Here is a 22,620-nt window from a genome sequence, read left to right on the forward strand (position 1 = left end):
GGTGTATTAAAAAACCCTGAGATACTGGAAACAAGTCCAGATTTACAACCATTTAACACCAATATAGACCACAACATACTCAACACATTCTAGAGTACCAATTGCTATTCGTACCCTTTGATCAATATTTGGAGACTTATGATACCCCATTTGTGATTCAGTCATCATTCATAACCATTGGATTCACAATTCACCTTAACTATTTAAACACCAAAATCCAGGGCTATCTGGAGTCAATATCAATGGAGTCAATATCAAAAGGTAAAAATTATCTTGCAATATCAAAAAGGTAAATCCAACTTCGAGACTTGCCAGCATATAATGTCCTATGAGCCATAAAACAGCAGTCAGAGCATATAAGAGTGACCAGCAAATTGACAAACTTTTGTTTACTTACAGAGATGTGGCTATCCAGATTCCTAGCTATTAGGTCCATAAACAACAAACATCATATGTGTCAGCTGCTAGTCTCAGCGTCCATGCAGAGACATCTAAAACATTAAAGGTATAGTCTAGACAAAATTAAACTTTCATGATTCAGATAGAGGATGCAATTTTAACCCTTTGAGTGCTAAGCAATTTCCCACCTGGGTGCTAAGCTGAATTTGAGTTTTTTTTTATTTTTGTAAAGTTGGAAAGGTTAGGCGATTACCTTTCCAACGGTGGGTCTTGGGGGTCTGTATCTGCTTAGATGCCTGAGATACAGGCTTCTAAGCAGCATGCCCCATTTCCCTATACTTGTCATTGTAAATTTTAAATAAAGTTGCGCTGTGACGTCATCACGTCATTGCGCGTGATGTCACCGCGCAAAATGTGAAGCCCCGGCAATGCCGCTCATTATACAGGCACGATCGCCGGGGTAGGAGTCGATTCCACCCATTCATTCACAAAGTAATATTATTATTATTATCAGGTATTTGTAGAGCGCCAACAGATTCTGCAGCGCTGAATACTGCAATACTGTAATACTGCACATTCTCTCTTTCTGCAATCTTCTTCCGTCTTTTCTGTTCATCTTGGGAGCCCCCAGATTGCCCTCAATTTGGGTGAGTGCTAGCGATGGCTCTGAGCCATCGTCAGCACCTGACTGGGAAAATTTGCGACGGCTCAGAGCCGTTGTTAGCACTCAAAGGGTTAAGCAACGTTCTAATTTACTCCTATTATAAATTTTTCTTCGTTCTCTTTGTATCGTTATTTGAAAAAAGTTAAAATGTAAGCTTAAGAGCCGGCCCATTTTTAGTTCAGCACCTGGGTAGCGCTTGCTGATTGGTGTCTAAATGTAGCCATCCAATCAGCAAGCACTACCCCGGTGCTGAACCAAAAATGGGCCGGCTCCTATGCTTACATTCCAACCAGCTTTTTAAAATAAAGATAACAAGAGAACAAAGAAAAATTGATAATAGGAATAAATTTGAAAGTTGCTTAAAATTGCCTGCTCTATCTGAATTATGAAAGTTTAATTTTGACTAGACTATTCCTTTACCTGATATGCAGAATCACTTAATACCCTTGTCCAGATTCAGTCATAACTAAAATAAAGAAATCAATAAAACATCTATCCTCCAACCTAATGGCATCTACCAAGTATGAACAATGTCTGACACCAGCTCCAAGGTTAATAGCCATGTACCACCACAGATTAAAATGTATTAGAGCCACCACAAAAAAAAATGTTTAATAGATTACACTTTGGTTAAGATACAGCATTATCTAACACCCACAATCTAGATACGGTATCACTTATAAGAAAACAAAAGCATTTCATTTTAAGATTTGTTTTAATTTATTTCTATCATCAAATTGAATTTGCTCTTTGGCATCCTTTGTTGAAAAGCATACCTAGGTAGGTTTAATAGCAGCAATGCAATACTGGAAGCTAGCTGATGATTAGTGGCTACTCATATGCCTCTTGTTATTGGCTGCTCTGGAGCTAGGATTTTGTCATGCCCTGAAGCGCGGCAGGAGCCATGCTATACTTACCCGGTGTCGGGCTGTTCAGTGCGGAGGAAGCAGCTCTGAAGTCGGGAAACGTGCTAGAAGTAGAGAGGCTGCTGTGGTGAGAGCCAGGGATTGCGCCAATTGAGTGTCGGCTTAGCGCAGCCAGCTGCCTGGAAGTGTTTTTGCCTTCTAAATGTCATTATTTTAAGCGAGTGCTCTAAGTTTAGCGCTTTTTGTACCTACCCTATCAGAATAAACCCTAGCATTGTTTTAGGCGCTAAGCCTGAATGGGAAGTGTTAAAAAATCATCACAGACTCCCATTTAATGCTTGGTTATTTCATATGCTGACCTTTCTTCCTGGCTATGACCCTGGCAAAGTTTCTGGGTCACCCAACCTGTCTGATACAGACACTGTCCAACCCCCCTATGATACATCTCCCATAACAACTCAGTCAACAAGTCCCCTCTCAACTCCCTGTCCCAGAAAGTTTCTAGTAAATGTTGGGAGCCAGCTATGCGGTACAGTTCACATTCACAAACATATCCTAGGAAATTATATATGAAATATATAAACCTCCAAAAGTTGAAAGACAATGGAACATACCTCGGACCATACATGTCCTCCTGACGTACAACGGACCCATCTGGATCTCTGTTCCCATTTAATGCTTGGTTATTTCATATGCTGACCTTTCTTCCTGGCTATGACCCTGGCAAAGTTTCTGGGTCACCCAACCTGTCTGATATAGACACTGTCCAACCTCCCTATGATACATCTCCCATAACAACTCAGTCAACAAGTCCCCTCTCAACTCCCTGTCCCAGAAAGTTTCTAGTAAATGTTGGGAGCCAGCTATGCGGTACAGTTCACATTCACAAACATATCCTAGGAAATTATATATGAAATATATAAACCTCCAAAAGTTGAAAGACAATGGAACATACCTCGGACCATACATGTCCTCCTGACGTACAACGGACCCATCTGGATCTCTGTTCCCATTTAATGCTTGGTTATTTCATATGCTGACCTTTCTTCCTGGCTATGACCCTGGCAAAGTTTCTGGGTCACCCAACCTGTCTGACATAGACACTGTCCAACCCCCCTATGATACATCTCCCATAACAACTCAGTCAACAAGTCCCCTCTCAACTCCCTGTCCCAGAAAGTTTCTAGTAAATGTTGGGAGCCAGCTATGCGGTACAGTTCACATTCACAAACATATCCTAGTAAATTATATATGAAATATATAAACCTCTGAAAGTTGAAAGACAATGGAACATACCTCGGACCATACATGTCGAACTTCCTGACGTACAACAGACCCATCTGGATCTCTGTTCCCATACCAGTACTGGCGACTCCGGAAGATAATTCCACAGACTCGGCACTCAAGGACATACCTAAGGAAAGCACAAAGCTTGAGCTGTCAGAGGAACACCGAGATACACCAAACAAACAGCATGGTGATAGGAAGGACCATTAAAGGGATAGTAAATACTTTTGAGATTGTAATATAAAATGGTTGAAGGGACACTAAAGTCAAAAATTTAATTTTCATGATTTAAACAAATATCCAAATTACTTCTGGTATCTAATTTGCTTTGTTTTCATGGTATCCTTTGTTGAAAAACATACCTAGGTAGGCCCAGGAGCAGCAATGCACTACTGCGAGCTAGCTGCTGATTGGTGGCTGCACATATATCCACAAACAAAGGAATTTCTCCAGCTGTGATATAAAAGACCTTTATTGATCATACAGGGTCCATAGAAAAAGCAATAAGAAGTTGCTGAAATCTCACAGAAAACTGTAAACAATGTGAAGGATTTGTTGCACAGCTATTTTTGTATTTAGTGATCCGCAACTGATAGCAACAACTTTGCAACAATGTTGAAGATCTCTGGCTATAAATAGTGGGTAGGTGAGCCATCATACTCAAGCTGATCAAAATTTGATGGCTCTTACTTTCCATGGGAGCCACTATCTATGACATAACAACAGTATCTTATGGCTGTTGCTATAATGTGCGTTTGCTCGCAGTGCTCCTCCTGAGACTTTTCTCATATCTTTACAACTGCTTTTAGGTAGATAAAACAAACAGGTAGATTACAAGTTGTGCGTTCATCTTTTAACGCTGAAAAAATGGTTATTTCAGCGTTAAAACAGCAACGCAGCCATTACGAGTCTTTTCGGTATAGCTGTACAGCAAGCCTTTTAGCCTGTAACTCAACGTCAGTCCCACACTCGTAAAAATTATGTTTTTGCATGGGACTTCCATAGCGCAGCCATTACGAGTTTTGTGTTGAGGCTAAAAAGCTTGCGTTACACCCTATACCCAAGATACCGCCATCTGAGAGCAGTAGTTATGCGTTTTACGCAATAAAACTGTTACATAAAACTCATAACTAAAGTGTTACAAAGTACACTAAACACCCATAAACAAAAGTTGCGTTATTTCACCCTCTATAGCGCAGCCATTACAAGTTTTGAAAAACCCTCTAGCGCACATAACTCGTAATCAACCTGAAAGAGATTAAAACTAATTACCTTCCATATTGTGTTAATTTCCCCACTCAGTTTGAAGCTACAACACTGTTTATTTGAACCCTCCAATGCAAATAAATACACCGGACAAATAGCCACATCTCAATTAACCCTAGCCACAACCTTCCTTTGTCACTGTTAACATCTAAAGAATTAAACCTGTGGCACGGGAAGTGCGTCAGATCTGTTATAATGACCCTGGATATAATTGTTATTATTCTAGTGTATGGATAATAAATATTTTTAAAGTAATTTTTAAATGCAACTATTTTTGGTGTCTGCAATTTTCATTCATTTGATGAATTTATCACTGTTAACCTCAACTGTGACCTCATCTCACCACCATGTGACCCTCCATCACAAACTGACCCTTCACTATCTCCCAATAAATTTAAAGCCCAGTTGGATCTGGATTCCTCCACATTGGTATCACCACTCCTACACAATCCATTCCCCCATTTCCAATAACCCGCAAACAGCTAACCACAATATATTATACTTCAGGTTTGTTTGCCTTGCAGTGTTCTAAAGTGACCATGGGCTTCCTCCAATATCTCCATAATTTTAACAATCCTAATTAGTTCATCATATGTACACATTGGGCTCGATTTATCAAGCCCTTCGATTTGCTACCACTGCAGGTTCTCACAAGAAAACCTGCAGTCAGTATTTATCAAGCAGCAGTCATAAGACCGCTGCTTCCCTAACTCTTCTCTACCTCTTAGGTGGAGAATTTCAATCTCCCGGTCTCATCCGCGCGTGATTGGGTGTGTGTGGGCAGGGGGTGGCGTTGCATGTGAGCGCAAAATAGCACTCGTGTGCAATGCTGAATTCCGCAAATGGATTTTGCCCCGTCAGAGGTGAGCTGCGGGGGACAGGGGGGCATATGTACGCCCCTGTCCGCTGACGCTTGATAAATCGAGCCCAATGTATAAATTTAAGAGGAATATAGGTACATTTTTTTAGAGAGAGGAGAAACCTCTCAGCCACTTCAGGACATGGTATAGTAAGAAACTGAAGACACAACAAACTCCAGGAACTGTAAGTTCATGGGACTTTTTAAGTATCTTTCGCTTGTTGTATGGGGATTAGGCATTGTGGGTTATTTTCCATATGGGTATCGGAAGAGGGAGTTTAGCCATGTGGGATCTGTCACACCGTGTTGCCTGGTTACTCAGTTTGTTTGGACAATGGGTTGACCACATTGCATCATATTTTCAAGCTGTTCCGTTTGCTTCATTTTTGGCGTTGAGTTGTTATGTAAGCACAATGTCTTTCTTTTCTGAAGCACTTCTTTACAGAAAGGGTGATTGATTCATGGAATACATTTCTATAAGAGGTAGGAACTTCAAGAATGCCTAGGATAAGCATAAGGCTATCCTATGAGCTAGTTTATACTTTAAGGAAATATTGGGCAGACTTGCTGGGTCTTTGGTTCTAATCTGTCGTTAGAATCTCTGTTACACGTCTATTTATTCTGGCCTTCCACGTGGCCAGACACACATTTGTTCCTTCCAATGACTCTACCCTGCTCCTACAGTTAGCTTTTGGTTAGCCTTCTCCAATTTACTGTACCCCCTCATCTTGCCTCCTCCTGTATACTTGAGGACAACTGGGGAGCCCATTTTTCTCTTATTGTGTAGTTAATTGACTCATGGGTCCTAACCAGTGTGTTGAGTTAGTGTGCCTATATTCATTATTCAGCCACTGGGTCCCTTAATGGACGGACATTTGAATTTGGTCTTAATGGATTACGTATCCAATGGGGGCGTGAAGGGTAATTTTGGGGGTCACATGAAGGGTTAGTGGTGAAGGAGTTAGGGTTAAAGGGATATGAAACCCATAATTTGTTTTTTATGGTTCAGATATATCCTGCAATTTTAAACAACTTTCTAATTTATCTTTGTTCTCTTGGTATCTTTTTTATAAAAGCAGGGAGGTATGCTGAAGAGCCGGCCCATTTCTGAAGCACTATATGGCAGCAGTTTTGAAAGAATGTTATCCATTTGCAAGAACAATAAATGGCAGCACTATTTCCTGCCATATAGTGGTCTAGATGCCTACCTAGGTAGCTCTCCAGCACAGAATATCATGGGAACGAAGCAAATTTGTTAATAGAAGTACATTGTTTAGTATAATGGGTTATAATTCTGTTGCCTGTGTAATAAAAATGCCAGTATTAGTTCAACTCTGGAGTCAATGTTTTCTTTTCACTTCATTATAGCAGCCTTCTTGTGGTATTTAATGGTATCCTTTCATAATACAGCTTTGTGACTTGTGCTATGATTCTCAATTAATCTCAACAGGAAAACCAAAAACAACAACACATAAAATATTTATATCTTCATATTAAATACATGAAAATAAAATTCTAATGGTTAAGTCTACTTAGTGCAAAATAAATGTATTGATAAGAGAGAGGTCATCAGAGCACCCATCCATTTTTGTCACTCACCCAGCCCATGCGTATTTTGCAAGTCCAACCAATCGGTTGTCTTTGGAAGCCACTGTTTGTGGGACAACAATCACCTCTCGTCCCCCCTCGTAACATCTCTGTAATGTGACAGGGAGATTGTGAGTTATTTAGTGATTTAGTCTTCTGCAGATCTTACCCTCCTTCCTTTCTCTCCACTATCGCCCTCACTTTCCTTTAGCTTTCAGATACCCTCATGTATGTCTCTTAACACATTCCTTCTTCCTTTTCTCTCTCACATCTCCTCCCTTTCTCACACCCTCCTTTCTGTCTCAAATCCGTCTCTTCCTCCTTACTCTATCACTCCCCCTTTCTTTTCTCGCTCACATCCTTCTCTTCTTTCTCTCTCACATCCCCTTCTCCCTCTTTTGTGTCTCAAATCCCTCTCTCCATGCTTTCTCTCTAACACCCTCCTCTCCCTCCTTCCTGTCTCAAATACCTCTCTTCTTCCTTTCTCTCTCACACTCCCCTCTCCCTCCTTTGCCTCTCACATCCCCCTCTCCCTCCTTTCTCTCTCACATCCCCCTCTCCCTCCTTTCTCTCTCACATCCCCCTCTCCCTCCTTTCTCTCTCACATCCCCCTCTCCCTCCTTTCTCTCTCACACCCCCCTCTCCCTCCTTTCTCTCTCACATCCCTCTCCCTCCTTTCTCTCTCACATCCCTCTCTCCCTCCTTTCTCTCTCACATCCCTCTCTCCCTCCTTTCTCTCTCACATCCCTCTCTCCCTCCTTTCTCTCTCACATCCCCCTCTCCCTCCTTTCTCTCTCACATCCCCCTCTCCCTCCTTTCTCTCTAACATCCCTCTCTCCCTCCTTTCTCTCTCACATCCCCCTCTCCCTCCTTTCTCTCTCATGTCCCTCTCTCTCTCCTGCCTCTCTCTCTCCTTTCTCTCTCACATGCATCTCTCCTTTCTCTTTTACATGCCTCTCTCCTTTCTCTCTCACATGCCTCTCTCCTTTCTCTCTCAAGTGCGTCTCTCCTTTCTCTCTCACATGCCTCTCTCCTTTCTCTCTCACGTGCGTCTCTCCTTTCTCTCTCACCTGCCTCTCTCCTTTCTCTCTCACATGCCTCTCTCCTTTCTCTCTCACATGCCTCTCTCCTTTCTCTCTCTCTCCTCCCCCCTCTCCCTCCTCTCTCTCATCCCCCCTCTCCCTTCTTTCTCTCATACCCCCTCTCCCTCCTTTCTCTCTCACCTGCCTCTCTCCTTTCTCTCTCATCCCCTTCTCCCTCCTTTCTCTCTCACATCCCTCTCTCCCTCCTTTCTCTCTCACATCCCTCTCTGCCTCCTTTCTCTCTCACATCCTCCTCTCCCTCCTTTCTCTCTCACGTCCCTCTCTCCCTCCTTTCTCTCTCACATCCCCCTCTCCCTCCTTTCTCTCTCACATCCCCCTCTCCCTCCTTTCTCTCTCACACCCACCTCTCCCTCCTTTCTCTCTCACATCCCCCTCTCCCTCCTTTCTCTCTCACACCCCCCTCTCCCTCCTTTCTCTCTCACATCCCTCTCCCTCCTTTCTCTCTCACATCCCTCTCTCCCTCCTTTCTCTCTCACATCCCTCTCTCCCTCCTTTCTCTCTCACATCCCTCTCTCCCTCCTTTCTCTCTCACATCCCCCTCTCCCTCCTTTCTCTCTCACATCCCCCTCTCCCTCCTTTCTCTCTAACATCCCTCTCTCCCTCCTTTCTCTCTCACATCCCCCTCTCCCTCCTTTCTCTCTCGTGTCCCTCTCTCTCTCCTGCCTCTCTCTCTCCTTTCTCTCTCACATGCATCTCTCCTTTCTCTTTTACATGCCTCTCTCCTTTCTCTCTCACATGCCTCTCTCCTTTCTCTCTCAAGTGTGTCTCTCCTTTCTCTTTCACATGCCTCTCTCCTTTCTCTCTCACGTGCGTCTCTCCTTTCTCTCTCACCTGCCTCTCTCCTTTCTCTCTCACATGCCTCTCTCCTTTCTCTCTCACATTCCTCTCTCTCATCCCCCCTCTCCCTTCTTTCTCTCATACCCCCTCTCCCTCCTTTCTCTCTCACATCCCTCTCTCCCTCCTTTCTCTCTCACATCCCTCTCTCCCTCCTTTCTCTCTCACATCCCTCTCTCCCTCCTTTCTCTCTCACATCCCCCTCTCCCTCCTTTCTCTCTCACATCCCCCTCTCCCTCCTTTCTCTCTAACATCCCTCTCTCCCTCCTTTCTCTCTCACATCCCCCTCTCCCTCCTTTCTCTCTCATGTCCCTCTCTCTCTCCTGCCTCTCTCTCTCCTTTCTCTCTCACATGCATCTCTCCTTTCTCTTTTACATGCCTCTCTCCTTTCTCTCTCACATGCCTCTCTCCTTTCTCTCTCAAGTGCGTCTCTCCTTTCTCTCTCACATGCCTCTCTCCTTTCTCTCTCACCTGTCTCTCTCCTTTCTCTCTCACCTGCCTCTCTCCTTTCTCTCTCACATGCCTCTCTCCTTTCTCTCTCACATGCCTCTCTCCTTCCCCCTCTCCCTCCTCTCTCTCATCCCCCCTCTCCCTTCTTTCTCTCATACCCCCTCTCCCTCCTTTCTCTCTCACCTGCCTCTCTCCTTTCTCTCTCATCCCCTTCTCCCTCCTTTCTCTCTCACATCCCTCTCTCTCTCCTTTCTCTCTCACATCCCTCTCTGCCTCCTTTCTCTCTCACATCCTCCTCTCCCTCCTTTCTCTCTCACGTCCCTCTCTCCCTCCTTTCTCTCTCACATCCCCCTCTCCCTCCTTTCTCTCTCACATCCCCCTCTCCCTCCTTTCTCTCTCACACCCACCTCTCCCTCCTTTCTCTCTCACATCCCCCTCTCCCTCCTTTCTCTCTCACACCCCCCTCTCCCTCCTTTCTCTCTCACATCCCTCTCCCTCCTTTCTCTCTCACATCCCTCTCTCCCTCCTTTCTCTCTCACATCCCTCTCTCCCTCCTTTCTCTCTCACATCCCTCTCTCCCTCCTTTCTCTCTCACATCCCCCTCTCCCTCCTTTCTCTCTCACATCCCCCTCTCCCTCCTTTCTCTCTAACATCCCTCTCTCCCTCCTTTCTCTCTCACATCCCCCTCTCCCTCCTTTCTCTCTCGTGTCCCTCTCTCTCTCCTGCCTCTCTCTCTCCTTTCTCTCTCACATGCATCTCTCCTTTCTCTTTTACATGCCTCTCTCCTTTCTCTCTCACATGCCTCTCTCCTTTCTCTCTCAAGTGCGTCTCTCCTTTCTCTCTCACATGCCTCTCTCCTTTCTCTCTCACGTGCGTCTCTCCTTTCTCTCTCACCTGCCTCTCTCCTTTCTCTCTCACATGCCTCTCTCCTTTCTCTCTCACATTCCTCTCTCTCATCCCCCCTCTCCCTTCTTTCTCTCATACCCCCTCTCCCTCCTTTCTCTCTCACCTGCCTCTCTCCTTTCTCTCTCATCCCCTTCTCCCTCCTTTCTCTCTCACATCCCTCTCTCCCTCCTTTCTCTCTCACATCCCTCTCTGCCTCCTTTCTGTCTCACATCCTCCTCTCCCTCCTTTCTCTCTCACGTCCCTCTCTCCCTCCTTTCTCTCTTACATCCCCCTCTCCCTCCTTTCTCTCTCACATCCCTCTCTCCCTCCTTTCTGTCTCACATCCTCTTCTCCCTCCTTTCTCTCTCACATCCCTCTCTTCCTCCTTTCTCTCTCACATCCCTCTCTCCCTCCTTTCTCTCTCACATCCCCCTCTCCCTCCTTTCTCTCTCACATCCCTCTCTCCCTCCTTTCTCTCTCACATCCCTCTCTTCCTCCTTTCTCTCTCACATCCCTCTCTCCCTCCTTTCTCTCTCACATCCCTCTCTCCCTCCTTTCTCTCTCTCATACCCCTCTCCCTTCTTTCTTTCTCACACCTCCCTCCTTACTCTCTCACGTCCCCTTTCATCTCTCGCTCACATCACTCTCTCCTTCCTCTCTCACATCCCCCTTCTTTTTCTCTTACATTCCTTGTGTCATTTTTCTCTCAAATGTTCCCTCACTACAACACACACCTTACAAATGTAAACTTTATTGCAATACTGATGGGCATATTGGCATAATCCTTCTGCTTCATGGGGGATGCCATCCTTCAAGTGGTTCATCCCATTCTTGCAGCGTGCTCTAAGGCAAAAGATATATTAATATTAACATGATAAACTAAATATTTCCTCAGTATATCACTTTCCACATTCTTCAATGATATCAGTCTTCAAATTGCAGACATTGCCTGCGGTTTTGTAACACTTTCATTGTCTTCAAATTTGCAAAATGTGCCTATTCTCAGATTTTGTTTTATCATTTATGTATTTTGATACAGGAAAAAGTTTGTGAATAGAGAGAGGCTGACAAACATGTAGCGGAGAAAGAAGGAAAGGAAGGAAAGGAAGAAAGGTAAGGAAAAGGTGGGAAGGAAAAGAAAAAAAAAGGAAAAGAAGTGAAAAGAAAAAAAGGAAAAAAAGAAAGAGAAAAAAAAGAGGAAAAAAAGAAAGAGAAAAAAAAGAGGAAAAAAAGGAGAGAGAAAGAGGAGAGAAAGAGAGAGATAGAAAGAGAAAGAGAAAGAGAGATAGAAAGAGAAAGAGAGATAGAAAGAGAAAGAGAGATAGAAAGAGAGATAGAAAGAGAAAGAGAGATAGAAAGAGAGAGAGAGTAAGAGAAAAAGAGAGAGAGAGAGAGAGAGAGAGAAAGAAAGAGAGAGAGAGAAAGAAAAAAAAAGAGAGAGAGAGAAAAAGAGAGAGAGAGAAAGAAAAAGAGAGAGAAAGAAAAAGAGAGAGAGAGAGAAAGAGACAAAGAAAGAAAGAGAGAGAGAGAGAGAGAGAGAGAGAGAGAGAGAGAAAGAGAGAGAGAGAGAGAAAGAAAAAGAGAGAGAGAGAGAGGAGAGAGAGAGAGAAAGAGAGAGAAAAAGAGACAAAGAAAGAGAAAGAGAGAGAGAAACAGAGAAAGAGAGAAAGAAAGAGAGAGAGAGGGAGAGAGAGAGAGACTGACAATAATTTATCTTACACATTGTAAAAAAAAAGTTTTTAATTTTATGTAAATGTATAATCAAATTTTTATTTTCAATATCACAAATTACATTTTCTATTCTTCATTTAGATTTAAATGATTCTAAATCATGAATCATCTTCTAAAATTGCTAATCGGTCTGTACTCTAGATGCTACTAATAAACTAAACACATGTAATACATTAGTCATACCAACACCAGTTATCTTACATTTTTCTACTTTTAAAGGGATACTAAACCCAAAATTTTTCTTTCATGATTCAGATAGAGCATGCAATTTTAAGCAACTTTCTCATTTTCTCCTATTAACAAATTTTATTTGTTCTCGTGTTGTCTTTATTTGAAATAGCAGTAATGTAAGGTTAGGAGCCGGCCCATTTCTCCAACATAGGTGTGTCCGGTCCACGGCGTCATCCTTACTTGTGGGATATTCTCTTCCCCAACAGGAAATGGCAAAGAGCCCAGCAAAGCTGGTCACATGATCCCTCCTAGGCTCCGCCTTCCCCAGTCATTCTCTTTGCCGTTGCACAGGCAACATCTCCACGGAGATGGCTCAGAGTTTTTTGGTGTTTAAATGTAGTTTTTATTCTTCAATCAAGAGTTTGTTATTTTAAAATAGTGCTGGTATGTACTATTTACTCTGAAACAGAAAAGAGATGAAGATTTCTGTTTGTAAGAGGAAAATGATTTTAGCAACCGTTACTAAAATCGATGGCTGTTTCCACACAGGACTGTTGAGAGGAATTAACTTCAGTTGGGGGAAACAGTGAGCAGACTTTGGCTGCTTGAGGTATGACACATTTCTAACAAGACTTGGTAATGCTGGAAGCTGTCATTTTCCCTATGGGATCCGGTAAGCCATTTTCTTAATTTTCAATATAAGAATAAAAGGGCTTCACAAGGGCTTTAAAGACTGGTAGACATTTTTCTGGGCCAAAACGATTACTATATAAGCATGTTTAATGGTTTATAACTTTGGAGAGTTATTTTAATCTTGGCAATTTTGTTAAAAAAACGGACAGGCACTGTATTGGACACCTTTTTCACTGGGGGCCTTTTCTAGTCATAGGCAGAGCCTCATTTTCGCGCCACTAATGCGCAGTTGTTTTTGAGAAGCAAGGCATGCAGATGCATGTGTGAGGAGCTCAGATCCACTGAAAAAGCTTATTGAAGGCGTCATTTGGTATCGTATTCCCCTCTGGGCTTGGTTGGGTCTCAGCAAAGCAGATACCAGGGACTGTATAGGGGTTAAATGTGAAAACGGCTCCGGTTCCGTTATTTTAAGAGTTAAAGCTTTCAAATTTGGTGTGCAATACTTTTAAGGCTTTATGACACTGTGGTGAAATTTTGGTGAATTTTGAACATTTCCTTCATACTTTTGCGTATATTCAGTAAAAAAGTGTGTTCAGTTTAAAATTTAAAGAGACAGTAACGGTTTTATTTTAAAACGTTTTTTGTGCTTTGTTATCAAGTTTATGCCTATTAACATGTCTGAACTATCAGATAGACGATGTTCTGTATGTTCGGAAGCCAAGGTTCCTATCCATTTAAATATATGTGATAAATGTGACAAACAAAGTAGGGACAATGATGCCACTGATAATAATGTTGCCCAAAATGATTCCTTAAGTGAGGGGAGTAAGCATGGTACTGCATCATCCCCTTCTATGTCTACACCAGTCTTGCCCACTCAGGAGGCCCCTAGTGCATCTAGTGCGCCAATCCTCCTTACTATGCAACAATTAACGGCTGTAATGGATAATTCTATTAAAAACATTTTAGCCAAAATGCCCACTTATCAGCGAAAGCGCGACTGCTCTGTTTTAGATACTGAAGAGCATGAGGACGCTGATGATAATGGTTCTGACATGCCCTTACACCAGTCTGAAGGGGCTAGGGAGGTTTTGTCTGAGGGAGAAATTTCAGATTCAGGAAAAATTTCTCAACAAGCTGAACCTGATGTTATTACATTTAAATTTAAATTGGAACATCTCCGCGCTCTGCTTAAGGAGGTGTTATCTACTCTGGATGATTGTGACAATTTGGTCATTCCAGAGAAATTATGTAAAATGGACAGGTTCCTAGAGGTCCCGGTGCCCCCCGAAGCTTTTCCTATACCCAAGTGGGTGGCGGACATTGTAAATAAGGAATGGGAAAGGCCCGGCATACCTTTTGTCCCTCCCCCTATATTTAAGAAATTATTTCCTATGGTCGACCCCAGGAAGGACTTATGGCAGACAGTCCCCAAGGTCGAGGGGGCGGTTTCTACTCTAAACAAACGCACCACTATCCCTATAGAAGATAGTTGTGCTTTTAAAGATCCTATGGACAAAAAATTAGAGGGTTTGCTTAAAAAGATGTTTGTTCAGCAAGGTTACCTTCTACAACCAATTTCATGCATTGTTCCTGTCACTACGGCAGCGTGTTTCTGGTTCGAGGAACTAGAAAAGTCGCTCAATCAAGCATCCTCTTATGAGGAGGTTATGGGCAGAGTTCAAGCACTTAAGTTGGCTAACTCTTTTACCTTAGACGCCACTTTGCAATTAGCTAGATTAGCGGCGAAAAATTCAGGTTTTGCTATTGTGGCGCGCAGAGCGCTTTGGCTGAAGTCTTGGTCAGCGGATGTGTCCTCCAAGAACAGATTGCTTAACATCCCTTTCAAAGGGAAAACGCTGTTTGGCCCTGACTTGAAAGAGATTATTTCAGACATCACTGGGGGAAAGGGCCACGCCCTTCCTCAGGATAGGTCTTTTAAGGCTAAAAATAAAACAAATTTTCGTCCCTTTCGCAGAAACGGACCAGCCTCAAATTCTACATCCTCTAAGCAAGAGGGTAATTCTTCTCAAACCAAGCCAGCCTGGAGACCGATGCAAGGCTGGAACAAAGGTAAGCAGGCCAAGAAGCCCGCTACCGCTACCAAGACAGCATGAGATGCTGGCCCCCGATCCGGGACCGGATCTGGTGGGGGGCAGACTCTCTCTCTTCGCTCAGGCTTGGGCAAGAGATGTTCAGGATCCTTGGGCGCTAGAAATAGTTTCTCAATTATCTCCTGGAATTCAAGGAACTACCCCCAAGGGGAAGGTTCCACAGGTCTCAATTGTCTTCAGACCAAATAAAAAGACAGGCATTCTTACATTGTGTAGAAGACCTGTTAAAAATGGGAGTGATTCATCCTGTTCCATTAGGAGAACAAGGGATGGGGTTTTACTCCAATCTGTTCATAGTTCCCAAAAAAGAGGGAACATTCAGGCCAATTTTGGATCTCAAGATCCTAAACAAATTTCTCAAGGTCCCATCGTTCAAGATGGAAACCATTCGGACAATTCTTCCTACCATCCAGGAAGGTCAATTCATGACCACGGTGGATTTAAAGGATGCGTATCTACATATTCCTATCCACAAGGAACATCATCGGTTCCTAAGATTCGCCTTTCTGGACAAGCATTACCAGTTTGTGGCACTTCCATTCGGACTAGCCACTGCTCCAAGAATTTTCACAAAGGTACTAGGGTCCCTTCTAGCGGTGCTAAGGCCAAGGGGCATTGCAGTAGTACCCTACTTGGACGACATACTGATTCAAGCGTTGTCTCTACCTCAAGCAAAGGCTCATACGGACATTGTCCTAGCCTTTCTCAGATCTCACGGATGGAAAGTGAACGTAGAAAAAAGTTCTCTATTCCCGTCAACAAGAGTTCCCTTCTTGGGAACAATAATAGACTCCTTGGAAATGAAGATTTTTCTGACAGAAGCCAGAAAATCAAAACTTCTAAGCTCTTGTCAAGTACTTCATTCTGTTCTTCTTCCTTCCATAGCGCAGTGCATGGAAGTAATAGGTTTGATGGTTGCGGCAATGGACATAGTTCCTTTTGCGCGAATTCATCTAAGACCATTACAACTGTGCATGCTCAGACAGTGGAATGGGGATTATACAGATTTGTCCCCGACGATCCAAGTAGATCAGAGGACCAGAGATTCACTCCGTTGGTGGCTGACCCTGGACAACCTGTCCCAAGGGATGAGCTTCAGAAGACCAGAGTGGGTCATTGTAACGACCGACGCCAGCCTGGTGGGCTGGGGCGCGGTCTGGAAACACCTGAAAGCTCAGGGTCTATGGTCTCGGGAAGAATCTCTTCTCCCGATAAACATTCTGGAACTGAGAGCGATATTCAATGCTCTCAAGGCTTGGCCTCAACTAGCAAAGGCCAAATTCATAAGGTTTCAATCAGACAACATGACGACTGTTGCATATATCAACCATCAGGGGGGAACAAGGAGTTCCCTGGCGATGGAAGAAGTGACCAAAGTAATTCAATGGGCGGAGCTTCACTCCTGCCACTTGTCTGCAATCCACATCCCAGGAGTGGAAAATTGGGAAGCGGATTTTCTGAGTCGTCAGACATTTCATCCGGGGGAGTGGGAACTCCATCCGGAAATCTTTGCCCAAATAACTCAATTATGGGGCTTTCCAGACATGGATTTGATGGCGTCTCGTCAGAACTTCAAGGTTCCTTGCTACGGGTCCAGATCCAGGGATCCCAAGGCGACTCTAGTAGATGCACTAGTAGCACCTTGGACCTTCAACCTAGCTTATGTATTCCCACCGTTTCCTCTCATTCCCAGGCTGGTAGCCAGGATCAATCAGGAGAGGGCTTCGGTGATCTTGATAGCTCCTGCGTGGCCACGCAGAACTTGGTATGCAGACCTGGTGAATATGTCATCGGCTCCACCATGGAAGCTACCGTTGAGACGGGACCTTCTTGTTCAAGGTCCGTTCGAACATCCGAATCTGGCATCACTCCAACTGACTGCTTGGAGATTGAACGCTTGATTTTATCAAAGCGTGGGTTCTCAGATTCTGTCATTGATACTCTTATTCAGGCTAGAAAGCCTGTAACTAGAAAAATTTACCATAAAGTATGGAAAAAATATATCTGTTGGTGCGAATCGAAAGGATTCCCATGGAACAGGGTTAAAATTCCTAAGATTCTATCCTTTCTACAAGAGGGTTTGGAGAAAGGATTATCTGCAAGTTCTTTGAAGGGACAGATTTCTGCTTTATCTGTTTTACTTCACAAGAAGCTGGCGGCCGTGCCAGATGTTCAGGCTTTTGTTCAGGCTCTGGTTAGAATCAAGCCTGTCTACAAACCTTTGACTCCTCCTTGGAGTCTCAATTTAGTTCTTTCAGTTCTTCAAGGGGTTCCGTTTGAACCCTTACATTCCGTAGATATCAAGTTATTATCTTGGAAAGTTTTGTTTTTGGTTGCAATTTCTTCTGCTAGAAGAGTTTCAGAGTTATCTGCTCTGCAGTGTTCTCCTCCTTATCTGGTGTTCCATGCAGATAAGGTGGTTTTGCGTACTAAACCTGGTTTTCTTCCGAAAGTTGTTTCTAACAAAAATATTAACCAGGAGATAGTTGTGCCTTCTTTGTGTCCGAATCCAGTTTCAAAGAAGGAACGTTTGTTGCACAATTTGGATGTAGTTCGTGCTCTAAAGTTCTATTTAGAGGCTACAAAGGATTTCAGACAAACATCTTCCTTGTTTGTTGTTTATTCTGGTAAAAGGAGAGGTCAAAAAGCAACTTCTACCTCTCTCTCTTTTTGGCTTAAAAGCATCATCAGATTGGCTTATGAGACTGCCGGACGGCAGCCTCCTGAAAGAATCACAGCTCATTCCACTAGGGCTGTGGCTTCCACATGGGCCTTCAAGAACGAGGCTTCTGTTGATCAGATATGTAAGGCAGCGACTTGGTCTTCACTGCACACTTTTACCAAATTTTACAAATTTGATACTTTTGCTTCTTCTGAGGCTATTTTTGGGAGAAAGGTTTTGCAAGCCGTGGTGCCTTCCATCTAGGTGACCTGATTTGCTCCCTCCCATCATCCGTGTCCTAAAGCTTTGGTATTGGTTCCCACAAGTAAGGATGATGTCGTGGACCGGACACACCTATGTTGGAGAAAACAGAATTTATGTTTACCTGATAAATTACTTTCTCCAACGGTGTGTCCGGTCCACGGCCCGCCCTGGTTTTTTAATCAGGTCTGATGATTTATTTTCTCTAACTACAGTCACCACGGTATCATATGATTTCTCCTATGCAAATATTCCTCCTTTACGTCGGTCGAATGACTGGGGAAGGCGGAGCCTAGGAGGGATCATGTGACCAGCTTTGCTGGGCTCTTTGCCATTTCCTGTTGGGGAAGAGAATATCCCACAAGTAAGGATGACGCCGTGGACCGGACACACCGTTGGAGAAAGTAATTTATCAGGTAAACATAAATTCTGTTTTTTGCTTCAGCACCTGGTTAGCGCTTGCTGATTGGTTTGCTACATTAAGCCACCAATCAGCATGCGCTACCCAGGTGCTGAACCAAAAATGGGACGGCTCTTAAGCTTACAGTCTAGCTTTTTTAAATCAAGATAGCATGTGAACGAGGAAAAATTGATAATAGGAGTGAATTAGAAAGTTGCTTAAAATTGCATGCTGTACCTGAATCATGAAATACAAAATTTGGGTTTAGTATCCCTTTAAAATGTTAGCTAAAACAATATAATGCCTTTTAACAAAATTGTATTGAATTCCAAAGATAAAAGTAGTACCTGAAAAATCAAAATGCAATTTTAAAAATAGATCACTCAACAAATTAAAGAGACCAACTAACCTAGGACAGAAAAGAAACATCATATGATAAATGGTTTCCCTCACTGATGTACAAATGGGGCAATATTCAGTATTTTCAGGATTAATATGACTTAAACAATAATTAGTAGCAATTATGCCATGAATTATTCGCCACTGTAGATCTCCTGAACGTTTTGGATTTGGGGATTTATATAAAGTCCTCCAAGCAGGTCTAACAATTGTTAAAACATCAAGTTGTTCTCTCCACTTTGGGGCCCATTTAACAAGCTCCGTAGGGAGCTTGTGGGCCCGTGTTTCTGGCGAGTCTTGAGACTCGCCAGAAACAGCAGTTATGAAGCAGCGGTCACAAAGACCGCTGCTCCATAACCTGTCCGCCTGCTCTGAGCAGGCGGACAGACATCGCCGGAAATCAACCTGATCGAGTACGATCGGGTTGATTGACACCCCCCTGCTGGCGGCCGATTGGACGCGAGTCTGCAGGGGGCGGCGTTGCACCAGCAGCTCTTGGGTGCAATGCTGAATACGGCGAGTGTATTGCTCTCCGTATTCAGCGAGGTCTGGCGGACCTGATCTGCACTGTCGGATCAGGTCGGCCAGACCTTGTTAAATAGGGGCCTTTGTATCAGTAAATGTTTTGAGCTGGTGAAAATGACAAATCTTTACGCACATCATATACATTCATTTCTTATTTATAATATTAAAACTTAAATTATGCAAAGATTTAAAACAAAGAAGTGTTTCAGAAAAATCCATATTATAATCAACAGCAGGAGTAACTTATGGTATTGGGAAAAAAAACATCAGCCAAACTGTTTTTTCTAATGCATATAAAGTGCTTTTAGGAAGAACAGACCATTTCCACCAGCTGAGAAACAAATCTTAAAGGGACACTGAACCCAAATTTTCTCTTTTGTGATTCAGATAGAGCATGAAATTTTAAGCAACTTTCTAATTTACTCCTATAATCAAATTTTCTTCATTCTCTTGGTATCTTTATTTGAAATGCAAGAATGTAAGTTTAGATGCCGGCCCATTTTGGGTGAACAACTTGGGTTGCCCTTGCTGATTGGTGAATAAATTCATCCACCAATTAAAAAAGTGCTGTCCATAGTACTGAACCAAAAAAAATGTTTAGATGCCTTCTTTTTCAAATAAAGATAGCAAAAGAACGAAGAAAAATTGATTATAGGAGTAAATTAGAAAGTTGCTTAAAATTGCCTGCTCTAAATCATGAAAGAAAAAATTTGGGTTCAGTGTCCCTTTAATTAGATGTTTTCAAAACTTTTTCAACTAAAACAGCGCATTTGCTCAGTGCTAGCAAAAAAACATAAATTATGCTTACCTGATAATTTAATTTCCATCTGTTGGAGCAGAGTCCACTGCTTCATGCATTACTTGTGGGAATACAGAATCTGGCCACCAGGAGGAGGCAAAGACACCCAGCCAAAGGCTTAAAGGGACATGAAACCCATTTTTTTCATGATTTAGAAAGAGCATACAATTATAAACAACTTTCTAATTTACTTCTATTATCTAGTTTGCTTCATTCTCTTGATATTATTTGCTGAAAAGCATATTTAGATATGCTTAGTAGTTGCTGATTGGTAGCTGCACATAAATGCCTCCTGTGATTGGTTCACTGTGTGCATTGCTATTTCTTCATTAAAGTATATCTAAAGAATGAAGCAAATTAGGTAATAGAAGTAAATTGGAATGTTGTTTAAAAAATTGTATTCTCTACCTTAATCATGAAAGAAAATGTTTGGGTATAGTGTCCCTTTAAATACTCCTCCCACTCCCCTCATCCCCCAGTTATTCTGCCGATGGAGCAAGGAACAGTAGGAGAAATATCAGGGTATAAATGGTGCCAGAAGAATAATATTAAATTTAGGTCCGCCCACCGGAGAAACGGGCAGGAGCAGCATAATTTATGTTTTCCATTTTAATGGGAGGAAAGGAGGCGGATCCTATACTGAGAGCACCATAGCCTGCAGAACTTTTCTCCCAAAAGCTGCTTCCGCCGCAGCAAAAACGTCAAATCCGACACTTCTCTGCCAACCTTCTGTGACAAAAGGCAAAGAATGACTGTGGGATGAGGAGAGTGGGGGAGGTATTTAAGCACTTGGCTGGGGTGTCTTTGCCTCCTCCTGGTGGCCAGGTTCTTAATTCCCACAAGTAATGAATGCAGCTGTGGACTCTCCTCCCATTAAGATGGAAACAATATAGTCACATTCACCCAACTTGTACCTTAAAGGGACATTCCAGTCAAAATTAAAATGCACATAGATGAATTACATCTTTGAATAGAAACATATTTGCAATATAGATGTATTGGCAAAAATACTTCTAGTAAAAGCTATCACAGTTTTAGTGTTAACATTTTTCTCTGCATGTGAAGCATAGCTAGATATTGTCACTGCCCCCACATTTTAAATACATTTTAAATACTGCAGCTGCTCAGAGCACTAGTGGGGCTTGTGTCAGCAATTAACAAATTGAGTCATTACCAGATGGTACAAGCACCTTACGCTCTCTGAGCAAGGGCTGTGTTTAAAATTTCCTCAGCTCACCAGAGTAAGTTCTGTGTAAAAAGTTATACTCAGCTGCTCCCAGCTGCAGGTAAAAAATTTAAAAAAATGAAGAAATGAACAGCAGCCAATCAGCATCAGCAGTGCTGAGGTCATGAACTCTTACTGTGATCTCATGAGATTTGACTTAACTCTCATGAGATTTCATAGTAAGTTTCCTTTACCTGATTGGTGAAATAATATGAGAGTGCACGAAGCTCATCCTTTCAGTTGTCCCGGGACAGACACACTAATATGCTGCTTAGAAATCCTTTACAATGGGAGGTGGCTACTGAGGAACTTTTGAGGTAAAATATCTTTCTTTTTTACATAGAGATGTTCAGGAGATATTTTCTAGTCAGCTTTTTACAGCTATGCTGCATCACTTTCAAGTGTTTAAACATTTGGGTATTATGGCCCTTTAATCTATTTGCTTTACACGCTAAAGGATATAACATGCTTAATCTCATTTTGTCATGGTCCTATCTTACACATTCCACCTTAATATATACTTTGCCATATCAAGCCTATACCACCTTAACATTGTCTCCTCCTGCCTATAAAGCCTGCACTGTCTAATTACTCTTTGCTGGTTTATTGAAGTGATTAACTCACAACTCCAGCTTGTATCCTGGTGAAAGAAAGTACTCGGCTGCATTTAAACTACTTCACTTGTACACCTTGGCAAAAGCGCTGCTTGTTGTCTTCCTACCTGGCTTCCTCTGACGTCACTGCAAGCCATTCACTCCTCACACGCTGCTCAGGCCTGGCAGCGTTCCAACTTCACAGCGTGCACAGACTTCCAGCTGCTCTGACACAGCCTTCCGGATCTCAAGCACTCACAGTGCCTTCAGCTTGCAACAAGTATAGCGACACATGAGGTTATCAGGTTCCGTATAAGCTTTTACTTGTTGTGTTCTAAGTCTGCTACTCTCACTACTTCCATATTTAAGCTTGCCATAATATTGACATTCCTCTATGTGTTACACTGTATAAATCTGCCAGCAAGCTACTAGCACTACCATTACTAAATGGTTATATTAACTCCTCACCTGCAGTGTGCCATATTAAACATGCTATGAGTACTAATCAGGGTATTTTCCTTAACTAGTTACTGCTCCTGTCTTGAGAAATATATATCCTTTGTTCTGCCTCTAAAGCATTCCTGTATTCATTACTCTTTGATATTGGAAGCTTATTGAGGCAATATAAATACAGATTAGGATTATATGCTTCCTTACTAGCAAGCATATTTCCCAGTTTGTTACATTAACATATTACCACAGTTCTACTTCTAAAGTACTAAAGATAAGTAAAGCATTGTCACATAAACAAGTGATTTCTTACATAATAAACCAGCCTTAAAAAAAAAAAAAAAAAAAAAAAAATAAAAAAAAAAAAATTTGTAACTATGGAGCCATCAGATGTGGCCCCCCAGCTACATAATTTAAACCAGCGCCTGGACAATTTAACTCAGGCATTTAGAGATAT

The 22,620-nt window shown here is 42.6% G+C and overlaps 1 protein-coding gene across 3 annotated transcripts in view; it reads right to left on the reverse strand.

Annotated features, from left to right (window-relative positions):
- LOC128666967 (zinc finger FYVE domain-containing protein 1) overlaps window positions 1-22,620 on the reverse strand; it is an 89,048-nt gene that overhangs the window by 48,575 nt on the left and 17,853 nt on the right. For all 3 annotated transcript variants that reach the window (XM_053721803.1, XM_053721804.1, XM_053721805.1), the window contains 3 exons: window positions 10,935-11,043; window positions 6,941-7,038; window positions 3,226-3,343 (listed from right to left, as the gene is read on the reverse strand). In XM_053721803.1, the coding sequence (XP_053577778.1) occupies window positions 3,226-3,343; window positions 6,941-7,038; window positions 10,935-11,043 (325 nt within the window). The remainder of the gene's footprint in view (window positions 1-3,225; window positions 3,344-6,940; window positions 7,039-10,934; window positions 11,044-22,620) is intronic.

Source organism: Bombina bombina, chromosome 7 (assembly GCF_027579735.1).
Source record: "Bombina bombina isolate aBomBom1 chromosome 7, aBomBom1.pri, whole genome shotgun sequence".
NCBI lineage: Eukaryota > Metazoa > Chordata > Amphibia > Anura > Bombinatoridae > Bombina > Bombina bombina.